This window comes from Mytilus galloprovincialis, chromosome 14, assembly GCF_965363235.1.
Source record: "Mytilus galloprovincialis chromosome 14, xbMytGall1.hap1.1, whole genome shotgun sequence".
Classification (NCBI taxonomy): Eukaryota; Metazoa; Mollusca; class Bivalvia; order Mytilida; family Mytilidae; genus Mytilus; species Mytilus galloprovincialis.
The window spans coordinates 16,775,725-16,792,242 of NC_134851.1; the positions used below are offsets into that span (position 1 = coordinate 16,775,725).

Sequence of the window (16,518 nt, forward strand, 5' to 3'; positions counted from 1 at the left end):
AGTTGATGATCCAATGTTCAGGCATACTCAAATTATCTGCTAAAAACAAAAATCTCATTTTTTCACTCTTTTACTCTTTCCATGGTAACAGTGGCCATCTCGGAAGGGCCAATTCTCACTGCACTTCTGGCAGTGGTGGTTAACATTATTGTATAGTTCCATTACAATTGGTCCATACGTTTCCGAGAAATAGTATGGACAAAATGTGTGGAATAAGAATCGTACAATAACAATATGTCAACCGACCTCCATCAGGGTGACATAAAATTTTTTAAAAAAATCGTACAAAAACAATATGTCACCCGACCTCCGTCAGGGTGACATAAAAATAAAAAAATGAATCGTACAAAAACAATATGACATAATTACACTTCATTTATTCTTTACAGTGTTGTGTCAGTGATTTGAATGTTAAAATCATAAATGCATCAACCTCTTTACAATTGAAGCGGCTTCGTGGCTTTAAATGTCAAATCAAACAATAAACTACTGCGTTTACGTATGATATTATCATACTGTTCAGAAAATCTGTGAATTCTTAAACAATATTAAAATAGTATTATTAGTTATACAGAACTCTTTGTTTTCTAACAATCATATTGATAATTGATTTGCCCACAGATTCAAAATGTATATTAGTTTATTTTTTTTTAATTTCAGCCTCGAGCATTTATGAAAATTGTCTAAATGCTGACATGGTGCATAACAATTGTTTCGTTTAAGAATTGAAATGCAAAGTTTTCTGACAACCATGAGTTTCACTGTATTTAATTGCAAATGGCTATACATAACACAGATGCATTTGTCGTATGTGCAGAAATCGGCATCGCGAGGTTTTTTTCTCCAAATAGGGTACAGGCATAAAAAGAATTAAAAATAGTTTTCATAGTTAAGGTTGACTTGTATAAGACATTCCACCAGGAAACCCGTAACCCTCATTGTTCTTTTCTCCGTAAATCCATAGTCCAAACTTTAAATCTAATTCATGGCGTATCTCATGGGCGTCGCCTTTTTTAATTTCTTGACTAAATGTTGCATAGTTGAATTCATTGATTGTCATGTTAAAAACTTCTGTTAAACTCAGCTTCTTATTGTCGATTTTGAATCCCTTAATTGGATCATTTAGTGATTTCCCAGTTGTAACAAGATATGTTACACTTATGTAACTGGTATATCCAGTAGGAACAGTGAAATTATAGTATGATTTGTAATGTTGAATGCCTGGTATGGTCATCATGTAGGCGTCATACTTCGGAATATCTTTCGGAAAACTAACAACCAGAACAGTCTCATTTGCATTTATGGTGGACAAGTGAGAATTGTCAAATTGATGAAAATTTTCTTTTTCGATATCAACTGAATATCCCCCGCTAAGTGTGGATATCTTTAATTCCGTAGCTTCGTGACAGTAAACCCTTACAACACTATCGTTTCTTTTGGCAATTGTCGGAATAATGAACTCTTTGACAAGCTGGTTAACAGGTAATACCATTTCAATGAATGCATTACAATAGAAGTTGTTTATAGCATTGCATTTGTTCCCAGAAACAACGCCTACTGGTTTGTTGGAAGTTACAATAGAACCAGACAGGTCATAAATATGAGATATTTGCAATGTTTGAAGTTTTGATAGAGTTATTGTTAGTGTTTCTCCATTTCCATACGATAGATATTTATATTTGACCTTCGTGCTGCTTACTGGAATTCTAAACTTTATTTGGACTTGTGTATTTTCCTGCAAACTAACGACACCAAGCAAACTTTTCCTAAGTTCCTCATTTTTAGATGGTTTAAATGTTGGCACAATGTACTGGTCACCTAGAACGGTAGATGGTACCGCCAAATATCCATCAACAGCGGTATCAGAAACAAAACCATATAGGACAATAGGAACAGTAGAATTCACATGGATTGCGTCATTTGAAATGCCATCTTTTGTAAAGAGAGAATTGGGAAGGGTTATAGAATTAGTACCGGAAATTAGATCAATAGTGCGGATTAGTCCAATTTTAGAATATACACTGACAGTTCCGCTTTCTGAAGAACGAATATACAGTTGAGGAACATTATCACTTCTTGGAGGTTCTGTAAACATGATGACATAATCAGTATATCCTTTATCTGCAAATATAATTTAATAAAATGAATACATGTAAATTTAGCTAACCATTGTTTTAAGAATGTTGCCTGAAAATTAACTGAACAATATAAAGTCGATGTACTTTAATCACAATTTAAAGAATTCAAAATTATGTTGGGGAAAAAAATGTAATTTTTTATATGAACTATATATATGGACACTTGAAATGTTTATTAAGCTGTGCGAAAAGAGCAGAAGAAATGCAACAAACTCTTGTTGACAGCAGAGCATTTGTGATCCTTCAGAAGTTTTAATTGACACTGTCACCTTTTATACAACTATGTGCATTTTCAACAATGGCCACTCTTCATTATTGTAGACTAGAATTTAATTCATGACCAAAATATTTTTTTGTTGACTGTAGGTTGCTACTAATTTTCATTGTGTTAAGTTTTTCATTTTGTCTGCTTTATGTTTTGTAGTATTCCAAAAAAACGTAAGAACTATTTAACGGCAATATCTCCTATAGAAACCAGCTGAAGATTTCGTCTATGTTGATCTATTTGTTGACCTTGTATTGCTAATCATTTTTACTGGTTGCAATTTTTCTTTATAACTAATATAGGTATAAAGTAACATAACAAAAATACCGATCTCCGAGGAAAATTGTAAACGGAAGGTCCCTCAGCAAAATCTAAAACTCAAAACCTTGGTACTTGAATACAACCTGGTTTTATAGCTATCTAATTATTATTTTAGTTTGATATCTACTACATATAAATTCCGATGAATGCACATGTATATTTACCTTCACACTGTCGACCGAAATACCCGGATAAACATCCACATATGTAACTGTCTCCTGACACTTTACATGCTCCTTTATTTTGACAAGGATTACTGTCACAAGCACTTACTGAAATACAAAGTCAAAGCGTACAATGCTGTTTGATCTCTAATTATATTTTTAACATATAATTTAGCAACTTCATAAATTAGTACGTAATTACCATTTTTATATTTGCTATAATGACCGTTAATCAAGCAAAGTTTTAGCCATTTATTTTTTACTTCAATATTCAGCTTTGTAGTATAAAGTACAGAAACGTCAATCGTTTGATTGGTTATGTATTCAAAGAAATATAACATGCATATACTCTAAATGTACCCGCTGAGAAATACAGTTGCATAGCTTGAATATCAATTTTTCGTGAATTCTTAAAATAATTTCATTTTATCATTAAGTTCTTGATTTTATTGCGTTGTCAGTTTGTTTTCGACTTGAGAGTTTGAATGTTCCGTCGGTACCTTTTGTCTCTCTTTTGTATCATTAGCTCTATTATGATCAGCATTCCAAGTATTACAAAGGTGATGAACTCCAAAGTAAACCAAAGAAGGTGGTTGATATTATAACAATTAACGAAACGATGATGAATAACTTAGAAGTTTAATAACCAAAAAAATGAAATTCAAGGAACATTCTATCACAAAGTTTCTTATCAAATGTCAAAAAATAAGCTCAATCACGTCAAACTGATGTAAAACAACTGTCATATACCTGAATTGGTACAGATAATGGGTTCTATCATTAGTACATGTATTCTCCAAAGAAAATGATTAAAGAAATATGATGTTATAGCTTACTAAATGTCTAACCTATTATGGTTTACCTACCTTATGTTAAGTAAATCAAGATGCCAAAAGCAAGCTCTTAAACATGTACTAATATTTTATCCTTGATTATATTGGTGACTTGGATTTAATGGCTTATAAACCCCTTCGTTTTGCGTGAATTTAGGTTTGAAAAATAAACAAACATAGCATATCACTTTAGTTTAAATATTGTGTTGTACTAATTGTTGTCGAAGGCATTGCTTGTGGACTATATTCTTCTACGAGGGTTTCACCATCCCAGTCGTTAGGACTTCAAGGGGGACCTTGGAAATTCATAATATTTTGATAGACCATTGATTGTCTATATCTGATACAGAGATGACTATGATGACCTGAGCCGTATTTGGCTCAAATTAATTTTTACGTTTTTGAATTTGAAATATTCTCTTCGATTTTAATTTGGTCCTTCAACTACTAGTATATTGATCCAAAATGTCTTACGTGGGCTAATATAATCTTTGTCATACTTTTCTTTTTTAAAGTATTATATATTACACTTTTAGGAATTTTGGATCTCAATGCTCTTCAACTTCGTACTTTATTTGGCTTTGTTTTTTGTTTTTTTGGTGTTTTTTTTAATTTTTTTTGGATTTGAACGTCACTGATGAGTCTTTTGTAGACGAAACGCGCGTCTGGCTTATATATAAAATTTAGTCCTGGTATCTATGATGAGTTTATTTATACAACTACTTGATCGGTGACATCAGTCAAATATTCCGTACCTTATGAGTTGACAGGAAAATAGCACTAATTAATCTTTTTAAAAGTTGGAATAATCCGAAGATTTTACTTCCCCATATGTAATTGACCTTAAGTCTACTCATATGTTACGCATCAGTTGGGGATATTTTTACGTCCTTCAACAGTGTACATAAATTGGTCATTCAACTCTAGCGCTATCATTGTTTCTTATGTAAATTTGACTTACCTAGTTATCTTTGTTTCCTTGATGAGTTTTTAAATATATCTTCTTTATTATTTGATTTGTTATGTTTATTAATTAGCAATTACATAGAATGTTGCGCAACAATATTTTAATTTATTTTAAATTTCTATGTGCTTTATTACATGAGATTCTCACATTTCATCGTACATGACAAAATTTTAAGTAGTAAGTGAACAAGTGTAGTGTTCTCAATTATAATCCGAGATTTTAGCTGTTAATTTCTCTCAAAACTATAGTATGAAGACCCTCAAAAGTTTCCGTTGTTGAATAAATACGAATAATATGAGCTGATTTTGACACCTTTTCAGATTCTTCTTATGAAAAATAGATTGACTTCAAAAGATATGTATTGAAAGTAATAAATTTAGTCAACAGTAGTATACCGACTTTACAATCTTATAACTCAACTACGATACAATCAAAATAAAGAAACACAAACTTAGGTCATTTCATGGACCCCTTATATACCGAGGCGGTAGGGGTGTCTTCGGAAAAGCTGTGCATGTAGAAACACCATGCGAATTCATACTTATTCAAATTGTCATCGTAGGAAACGTACAAAAGTAAAAGTCCCTATTAAACTTCCATGAGGTGTTTCAGATACATGAAAAAAGCACATATGCTGTAAATGTTTGATAAACCAAATAAAAATTAAACTAACGTATAATTTGGTTGGCCGTTTTAGAACATTTTATTCAAATATTACCATGGGTATTTTCATTTTGACTCCACATTTAGTACACTACGTACTGAGACTTATCACCGGCGTTGACCGTGCCAGGAGATTGACTGTGGGTACCACTAGATGATTAGAAACGGTTTCAACTGAGCACTTAATTTCACTGTTGAATTCGTGTGGTTCTATCTTAATGTTTCTGTTTATATTACTGTTTTTTTCTGATTCGTTTTCACTTTGTAACTAATTTGTTAAAACGAATAAAAACCTACTGTAATGTGTCTTTCCAATATTTGAAACTTTAAAATTTCAAGACCTGATGCAAATTCAACTATCCTGACATGATGTGACTGCAACTGTATTGGAACTTAAAACGAAGTAGCAAAAAATGCATACAATTTCAGTATTTAACATAAAAAGCAATAGGGCTATGAATTAGTGGTGTTATACCTTATTAACAAAATGTTTGAATAAACCTGATTTTAAAGCTAGTTAAACCTTTCATTTGTATGACAGTCGTTTAGAATTCCGGCACTCATACCACATCTTCTTATACATGTTATACCTAATATAAGTAAATATAAAGTAATAATGTCGAAAATCGAAGTACAACTTTAACATTGTAATATAATCTTAATCACAAAATATTAATCTTGTCTAGTTTATCTCGATAAAGTGCATTACTGTTTTAGAATATGATCTACCTTGACTTAGGTTACAACATAATTTGATGGTTATAAGATATAATCTTTCTTGTACTTACTTTGACACTGACCACCGGAAAACCCTCTCATGCATGTACAGCTGTATGTGTTTCCGATAATATCACAAGTTCCACTATTCAAGCATGGACTACTATCACACGGCCCGACTGCAAATGGAAATTAGGTATTTTGCCAGTTTGAATAAACAAAACAGTAGTATACCGCTGTTCGAATTTCATAAATCGATTGGGAAAAAACAAATCCGGGCCACAAACTAAAACGAGGGAAACACATTAAATGTAAGAGAACTACGACACAACAGAAACACAACATAAAAATGTAACACCTACAGAAACGAGCTATAATATAACAATGGCCATTTTCCTGACTTGGTACAGGACATTTTAATTTAAAAATAATGGTGGGTTGGACCTGATTTTATAGCATGTCAAACCTCCCGCATATATGACAATGTTAAATATAATATTAAAATGACAACATTATATAATAGGCCTACAATACAAATAAATGGAATAACATAGGACAGAGAAACACACGAATAATAGCTAAAACATGAGAATGAAGGAAGGCTTATTTTTCACATTTCTATGATAAAGATTATTCATTGAATCTGGTAAGTTAAACTCTTTTCAAGTTCCTGTGGCTGACTTTTATGTCAAACTATCAGAAAAAGAAATGAAATTGCTGTTTTACGATATCCATACTTTTTTTTCTGAAAGATACCAATTATGATAATAGAGGCTCTGGCATATATAAAGTTATGCAACTACAGAGAAAAAAGAGAACATACAAAGGGACAAAGAAAACACTCATTATTTATGTTATTCGATATATAATAAATACAGACAAAACGGTGGTTACAAAAGAAAACATCCGACAAATAACGCGAACCAATCTTCAACAGGATAAGATATCAGGTGATTCTAGAGGATAATTACCTGTAGCTGTTGCAAATACCAAATATACAAGGGGGTTTAACGCTTTATGAAAAATCAAAGGATTGATGTTACAAAGTAATTAAAAGAACTTTTTAATTGAATGCAAGCCCTGAAAAATACGTCCAGGTATGGGAAGGTTTTAACTTATAATAATAAATTTACCGAACTGCACGGAAAATTAAAAACGGAAAGTCAACAAATGGTAAAAATCAAAATTGCAATCAACGAACAGAATGAAAAACAACTGGCATATTGACTTGGAATATTTTTTATTACATTTTTTATATAGAAAATAATGGTTTCATAGCTAGCTTAACACCTCACTTGTTTGAGAGTTGCATACAATTCCATTATATTTAAAACGATTCGTGTACAAAACAACCAAGACAAGAAATAGTAGGTACAATGTCAAGAGTCGGGGAAGAGCAGTCAACAATCTGTTAGAATACATTTTGATTACCTTAATCCCCTAAGTACCCTTTGTTTTATGAAAATTTCAAAGGGGACGTTTTAGAATAATAAACAAGCAATATGTATGAAACAAGCAGTACAACACTATTTTTAAATCAAGGAATATTTGCCGTCCCTAAAAGACAGTTACATTTAAACATGATGAATATTGTATCCTTTGATCAGACGTTGCATCAGTAATAAAAATGGTTGATATTTTTAGTTAATAAAGTAGCATAAAGTAATGTAGTTATAAAACATATATCGATATAATACATACCGTCACACTGGTCTCCTGAAAATCCAGGATCACAGGTACATTTGTATGTATCTCCCTTAACTTGACATAGTCCACCATTACTGCATGGGTTGCTGTCGCATACACTCACTGCAAAAAAAGGTGTTAGCTTTCAATAAATCTGTCTTATGTCAATCGAATGAATATCAAAATTTCCATGCAAAAATTTTAGCAATGTTCCGAACACTGTTCCAATACTCAAATATCAAAACAAGTCATATTTACCTTCACACCTGGAACCTGAGAAACCAGGGCTGCATGTACAGGTAAAATTGTCGCCAATAGCTTTACACAGACCGCCATTAAAACATGGCTGGTTGTCGCATGGAGTACCTGCAAAAAAAAAGAAATAACTTCATTTATAAAAAAAAATGATAATAATCTCAAAATCACTGACCCAATAATTTAAATGAATCATAATGATTTCTGGTAACACAGAATATTCGTACGCAATTATGCATTAAAATATAAATAATAAGAATTAGCATACTTTATTAACTTTTTTTGTTTCAAGCGTCACTGATCAGTCTTTTGTATATGTAGCTCCCATCTGGCGTACAAAATGTTAATCATGGTAACGATGATGAGTTTATAGTCCCCTTGATATTTAAAATATCAATAAACAATACATTTGCTACATACTAGTACATGTTGGAAGTAATAGTTTCTAAACTGTATATTTGCAAGTTTTCAAGAAAAACAAAATTCGAGATTGAATGACAGATGGATTGATTATTGTTATTCGGTCAACGATAACATTTTCATACAACGTCTTTAGCATGGCTTCAACAGCCACAAAAGGTGTACTGATAACCATCTTTTTGTAGCTGAGTTATAAATGACATTGATCACAAAATTAAGAATGAAATTTAGAAACAAACCTACCTTGCTGGAAGGCAGACGTTTCTTTTGTCTTTTCTTCCTGTGATACTTTTCCTACAAAATCAAAATAAGGGTAATATAAGAATAAGGTGATGTGGTACGGTTGTGAATGAAACTATTCAATACAGCACGTGAATTTGTTGATGACCCCTTAGTGGAAATCTCTGTTTTCTGCTCCTTGGTCGGGTTGTTTGTCTCTTTCAAAATTGACACAATCTCTGCTTCCATTTTCAATTTCAAGAACGCATTTGTAGGGCCTTGTACGCTATTTGACAATGAGCAAAACATATAACAGTAATACAAGCTATGAAATTTGACTCTATATGACACATTAATGATGATTAATGTTTAATAGATTAAGTGGGAAACCAAAGACCAGTTTTAAACAATAAGCTTTAAGCAAAAGTACAAAACAACTACAATACAGACAAGAGACACTATGATCTAGGAGTACTCAGAGGTTTTGTTTAATCCTAGTCCAAAGCCAATTATAACTTATGAATACACCAGGATTCTCCAGACTTTAAAAGTATCAATCAGTACGTATACACATCTTTTATCTTTTGGTGATTTCCTAAGACAATTTGCATGTTCCAAAGGTATTTGAATTTGATCATGTCTCAGAGATAGACAAGAGGTATGTATCAGTCTGATTTTAAAGAATGCAAACCCTTTGGATATGACTCCTCTGTGAATGCTAACTCTTCTGCATTACATGACTTCACTACTGCCATTCAGTGGAGTTTTCTTTGTTCAATCTTTCTTTTGTGTGGTTTTTGTGAACTGTTATTGTCATTTCGTTGTTTTTCTATGCTTTGTTCAATCTTTCTTTTGTGTGGTTTTTGTGAACTGTTATTGTCATTATGTTGTTTTTCTATGCTTTGAACAATGTTTCTTTTTGGTGGTTTTTGTGAACTGTTATTGTCATTTCGTTGTTTTTCTATGCTTTGTTCAATCTTTCTTTTATGTGGTTTTTGTGAACTGTAATTGTCTTTATGTTGTTTTTTTCTAATTGTTAGAGATGTTGTCTGATCGTATTGAATATTTTAATTACCACTTGGTATATTCTTTATCTGTTTAGTTGTCGTCATAAGTTGTATCTTTTAATATTTATTTATACACTAATTAATATGAAATACTTATCATAACCGTATATGGTAATAAAAATAGTAATGTTAACAATATGCTTATTGTAACTATATCATACACAAGTCATAAGTGACTATCACTATCATAGTAGATGACAATACAAACGATAACTGTTTAGAATGATATAAGTGAGTAATATGTGTTCTAAGATGGATAGAACTACTATTGCGATTAGACAAACAAAAAATAAAAAATGATTATAAAGATATGTAAAAATGTAATCATATTAATGGGCCTACACGAACAACAAATGTGTAAAAAACATATGCGAGTAATATATGTTCTTACCACTGGCTAAGACAGACAGAACCCCTATTGTGATTATACAAACAAAAAATGTCTATAAAGATATAAAGAAAATGTAGGCATATTATGGACCTACGTAACAAATGTCTTAAGAAAAATATTCAAGTAATATATGTTCTTCCCACTGGCTAAGACGAAAAGAACCACTATTGCGATTAAACAAACAAGAATATCTATAAAGATATGTACAAAAAAAGTAAAATCACAAAAATACTGAACTCAGAGGAAAATCAAATCGGAAAGTATCAAATCATGGCAAAATTCAAATGACAAAACACATAAAAAACGAATGGACATCAACTGTCATATTCCTGACTTGGTACAGGCATTTTTAAATGTAGAAAATGTTGAATGAAACCTGGTTTTATATGACAGTCTCATCAAATGCTGTTATATTTACATTGATGCGTGAACTCAACGACATAATAAATAAAATAGTTAAATTATGGGTACAGCAGTCATCATCGTGTTACAATTTTAAATGAAACAATTGCTTCGCGTGTCTGACTTCAGAAAATTTTATACGTCAAATTGTTTTGTCGTTCAATGTTTATATAAACAATTTAATAATTTCACATGGGCAATGTTAGCATACAGGGTTACAAAATCAAAAGTATGTAAGAATAAGTTTCAGAAATAGACTGAGATTTAAAATAGTCCAAAAGTTCTATAGAATTTATAAGAACCCACAAATGGTTCATTCCACTACGTGATTAAATAATTTTGACGTTTGTGGTTCAATGTATTTTCTAATTTATAATAGAAATATAACATAATGACATATTATAACACACTGACAGGATCTATTAAAGTACAGAGTCACGCCACAAGAACCAAAGAAACACAAAAAGTCGCATATACAAAACACACTATCAAGTACCAAAGTAGGCATATTATGTGCTTACACGAACAACAAATGTCTAAAGAAAAATATTCAAGTAATATATGTTTTTACAACTGACTAAGACGAACAGAACCACTATTGCGATTATACAAACAAAAAAATGTCTATAAAGATATGTGAGTTTTATATGTTCTTACAACTGACTTAGATGAACAGAAGCACTATTGCGATTATACAAACAAAAGTATCTATACAGATATGCACAAAAGTAGGCATATAATGTGCCTACACGCACAACACATGTCTAAAGAAAAGTGTTCAATTAATATATGCTTTCACCACTGGCTAAGACGAACAGAACCACTATTGCGATTAACACAACAAATGTCTATAAATATATGTACAAATATAGGCATATTATATGCCTACACGAACAACAAATGTCTGAAAATAAATTGCGAGTAATTTATGTTCTTAACACTGGATAATACAGACAGAACCACTATTACGACTATACAAACTATAAATGATTATAAAAATATGCGAGCAATATATGTCCTTGCCTTTTATCTAAGACGGACAGAACCACTATTGCGATTATACAAACAAAAAATGTCTATAAAGATATGTACAAATGCAGCATATTATGTGCCTACACGAACAACAAATGTGTAAAAAACATATGCGAGTAATATATGTTCTTACCACTAGCTAAGACAGACAGAACCCCTATTGTGATTATACAAACAAAAAATGTCTATAAAGATATGTACAAATGTAGGCATATTATGGACCTACGTAACAAATGTCTTAAGAAAAATATTCAAGTAATATATGTTCTTCCCACTGGCTAAGACGAAAAGAACCACTATTGCGATTAAACAAACAAGAATATCTATAAAGATATGTACAAAAAAAGTAAAATCACAAAAATACTGAACTCAGAGGAAAATCAAATCGGAAAGTATCAAATCATGGCAAAATTCAAATGACAAAACACATAAAAAACGAATGGACATCAACTGTCATATTCCTGACTTGGTACAGGCATTTTTAAATGTAGAAATGTTGGATGAAACCTGGTTTTATAGCGCCAAACCTTTCAGTTTGCATGACAGTCTCATCAAATGCTGTTATATTTACATTGATGCGTGAACTCAACGACATAATAAATAAAATAGTTAAATTATGGGTACAGCAGTCATCATCGTGTTACAATTTTAAATGAAACAATTGCTTCGCGTGTCTGACTTCAGAAAATTTTATACGTCAAATTGTTTTGTCGTTCAATGTTTATATAAACAATTTAATAATTTCACATGGGCAATGTTAGCATACAGGGTTACAAAATCAAAAGTATGTAAGAATAAGTTTCAGAAATAGACTGAGATTTAAAATAGTCCAAAAGTTCTATAGAATTTATAAGAACCCACAAATGGTTCATTCCACTGCGTGATTAAATAATTTTGACCTTTGTGGTTCAAGTTATTTTCTAATTTATAATAGAAATATAACATAATGACATATTATAACACACTGACAGGATCTATTAAAGTACAGAGTCACGCCACAAGAACCAAAGAAACACAAAAAGTCGCCTATACAAAACACACCATCAAGTACCAACGTGGGCATATTATGTGCTTACACGAACAACAAATGTCTAAAGAAACATATTCAAGTAATATATGTTTTTACAACTGACTAAGACGAACAGAACCACTATTGCGATTAACACAACAAATCTCTATAAATATCTGTACAAATATAGGCATATTATATGCCTACACGAACAACAAATGTCTAAAGAAAAGTGTTCAATTAATATATGCTTTCACCACTGGCTAAGACGAACAGAACCACTATTGTGATTAACACAACAAATGTCTATAAATATATGTACAAATATAGGCATATTATATGCCTACACGAACAACAAATGTCTGAAAATAAATTGCGAGTAATTTATGTTCTTAACACTGGCTAATACAGACAGAACCACTATTACGACTATACAAACTACAAATGATTATAAAAATATGCGAGCAATATATGTCCTTGCCTTTTATCTAAGACGGACAGAACCACTATTGTGATTATACAAACAACAATTGTCTACAAAGATATGTGAGTATTATATGTTCTTACCACTGACTAAGACGGAAAGTACCACTATTGCGATTATACAAACAAAAAATGTATAAAGATATGTACAAATGTAGGCATATTAAGTACCTACACAAACAACAAATGTTTAAAAAAAAAATAATAGGCGAGTAAGATATGTTCTTACCACTGGCTAAGACGGACAGAACCACTATTGCGATTATCCCAACAAAAAATGTCTATAAAGATATGTGAGTATTATATGTTCTTACCACTGGCTAAGACGGACAGAACCACTATTGCGATTATACAAACAACAGATAACAGTCCCAGTGCTAAAGATAAAGTCCTCCATTTTCTTCTATCCTTCAAAAGGGATTGTGTTCCCAAATCATCCTCCTCATTAACTAATCTGCTCATCTGAATTTCATCACTGCCTTTATACACAGTGTTGTAGGAATCCATCTTGTCGCATAGAATTCCTAAACCTGTGACATACTGACCAAAGCTAGTCTTAGTTAATGTGTACTTATATCAAGTACTTTCGTCAACTAGTATGTATATCCGATGTTTAAGTGTCTAGTATACGGTACTAGATATAGACATCTTGATTTTGTATCTTCATAAGAACCAAATGAATGTAATTGTTATGGTTTGACACCGTGTAACATAGGTTAATGTCCTACATTACAGATGATAGTTCAGTTAAAAATCACAAGTTTATCACAGTGATTGCTTGTGAATGTGAGTGCTTTACTCTGTAATATTTTTTATAGATTCAGTGATGTATTACTAGTATGAGTTATGACAAGTTGTACATTAGAGTGTTCATCACTCTAAATCACCTGCAATTAGTGGGCTTAACTCAAAGCCCTCAAAAGTTATTTTAATCAATTCAATTCAATTCTCTTATGACTTTGAGCAAATAATGCTCATCAGTACAAATATAATCTATATGCAATACAAATATATCATAAATACATACACAAAACATACATAACTGATAAATGAATACATCCTAGGACAATAATGATCTATATTAATTATTGGTAACTTATAACATGTCTGTTCTACGTTTAAATGCATGGAAAAGAAATTTACAAAGGTTACATATGTCTTTTACATTTTCTGTGCTCAACAACTGTATACGCTTAAGAATGTACTTAGGTGAAGTTAGGTAAAAATTAAGAAATTAAAATTGATACTATAAGCTGGTAGAGCATCAATTAAAGACAAAGATAAGCTAAAAATATTGATAGGTCATGGACCTCCTTTTCGAGATTTTTGAGATTTAAAATATGACGGGAAAAGGCTATCTCTGACTTTTACCTTATATTTGCAATGGTATTATTGGGTCTCAAAACAAAAGAAAGAAAATCAAGAATCTTCTAAAATTCTGGTAAAGGACTTTTCATGAGATATTAAGTCTTATATGAAAAAATAAATGGGTGTTATGGGGCAAAATATTTTACATTGTATTGTATGGAAAAACACCAAGGAGTCTGAACATTTGACACAAATTCCAAAACCTCACCTAAGTACATCCTTAAATGACGATGAACTCTTAAAATAGCATGGCTTAATATACTGTCTCCTTATTGGATTATAACAATCACACGGTAAAATGAAATGAAACTTGTCTTCTATAGTATTTAAAGTACAGAGGGTGCATTTTCTTTCTGATCTATTAACACCGTGATATCGTCCTGTTTCAACAAATAAGTTACATGTATGTGAAGACAATCTTAATATTCTCGTTAAATACACTCTAAAATTCACATGTTAAGTAAGGTAAAATTGTAAACAAACATTATTTACACAGTATTTATACAAAAAAAAAAAACACTTTGGCGAGCCATCCAATAATTGATTCAAGTATTGATTAGCTTGATCAAATTTTCTAGTTTTGATCAAATATTTAAGGTGGTAGACCTAGGTTAAGGGAAATAACTCTTAAAATCATCAGTATGTTTGTGTCAACCATTTTCATAAATATATTCTAAGCTTCTAGGTTACATAGATTATTTTCAATCTGTTTCATGTAAATGCTTGAAAAACATTGATGAAACTTGACTTTTACAAACGCTTAACTGATTTAAAGAGTTATCTCCCTGAACCAAGGTCTACCACCTTAAGAGTGTCATTTACAACTAAATCAAATGAGACATGATATTTACCTCAAAAACATCAACACAAATAAACACCCAAAGTTCAACAATAGATAGTGTATCTATACTAGTATAACAATCATGTGTTTAAAAATACGGGAAACACTTTTTATATAGAAATTATTAAAGATCTGGATTCATCACAATTGATCAATGAAAAAACAGGTAGACATTATCATTAAACTTTCTACGAGAAATGAGCATTGATTGCATTCTTTTTACTCTAAACTAATGTTATATAAAAGAGGAACGAAAGATACCAAAGGGACAGTCAAACTCATAAATCTAAAACAAACTGACAACGCCATGGCTAAAAATGAAAAAGACAAACAAACAACAGCACACACGACACAACATAGAAAACTAACGAATAAACAACACGAACCCCACCAAAAAACTAGGGGTGATCTCAGGTGCTCCGGAAGTGTAAGCAAATGCAAAATCACAAACTACAAAAAAATATTCTATCAAACGGTATACCCGAACTCCGAAACAGCGGTTACGTCCTCTTTACTACGCTACGTTGACTTTATGATAGTTTAGCGAAGCAACGTCACCACTGTTTCGGAGTTTGCGGTATACCATGCAACTATTACTGAAAGGAAAGGCTCAAAGTACATAATTAAACCATGCCGTCATATACTCATGAATTGACGACTCTACAGCAACGTCAATAACAGGAGAAGAAACTACACAACATTTTAATAGAAATACACAAAAAAAGGATTTATATTTAATCCTACTTTTAACTGCATATAAATACGCAATTTTGTTCAACCGCAATAAAGAGGAAAGGATTAAAACAACGATTGGAGAAGATGTATGTTGGATAGAGTCAGAAATGTTTTCCTATAAAGACCACATATCAACACCGCAAAGTGGTATTGCTTATTTGTAACAAGAAATTGGAAAATGAAAGGCGAAAGATAGTTGTACCTATGTATACATTCATATAACAAAAACCTGCCCAACTCATTAAATGGACACTCCAAGTGAGCATACTTTTGTAACCAGATAGTTCTGTAGGAGGTATATAAACTGAACTTTGGTTAATCACTTTATTTGATCTGTTTAAGTTAAATAATTGCTCGCTTAGTTATTCAATTATATCTCTTTTTTATTGAATACTGCCATTGAAGGGGAAATCCGAAGAAGACTTTTAATATTGTGCATGCCGGATACCACAGCTGAGAAGGATCTGGTTACCCTTCTCGAGCACCTATTTAAGATCAATCCCTTGGTTGTTGTTGTTTTTTGGTGGGGTTCGTGTTGTCCA

General features: G+C 31.6%; 1 protein-coding gene across 1 annotated transcript; it reads right to left on the bottom strand.

Moving 5' to 3' along the window:
- Positions 1 to 445: 445 nt before the first annotated feature.
- LOC143058048 (uncharacterized) lies at positions 446 to 13,768 on the bottom strand. The gene is made up of 7 exons (XM_076231513.1): positions 13,347 to 13,768; positions 8,673 to 8,723; positions 8,013 to 8,120; positions 7,770 to 7,877; positions 6,140 to 6,247; positions 2,889 to 2,996; positions 446 to 2,121 (listed from the first exon to the last, which is right to left on the bottom strand). Exons 1-7 carry the CDS (start codon positions 13,537 to 13,539, stop codon positions 890 to 892), a joined length of 1,908 nt encoding a protein of 635 aa, XP_076087628.1. The 5' UTR covers positions 13,540 to 13,768; the 3' UTR covers positions 446 to 889.
- Between the last annotated feature and the right edge of the window lie 2,750 nt (positions 13,769 to 16,518).

Bases quoted from the DNA above. Each gene is read 5' to 3' on its own strand.
- LOC143058048 (XM_076231513.1), bottom strand. From the start codon at position 13,539: ATGGATTCCTACAACACTGTGTATAAAGGCAGTGATGAAATTCAGATG. The intron at 8,724-13,346 runs GTAAGAACATAT...TTGATTTTGTAG, and splicing joins TCTGTCCGTCTTAGCCAGTG to GAAAAGTATCACAGGAAGAA. The intron at 8,121-8,672 runs GTAGGTTTGTTT...TTTTTTTTGCAG, and splicing joins AACGTCTGCCTTCCAGCAAG to GTACTCCATGCGACAACCAG.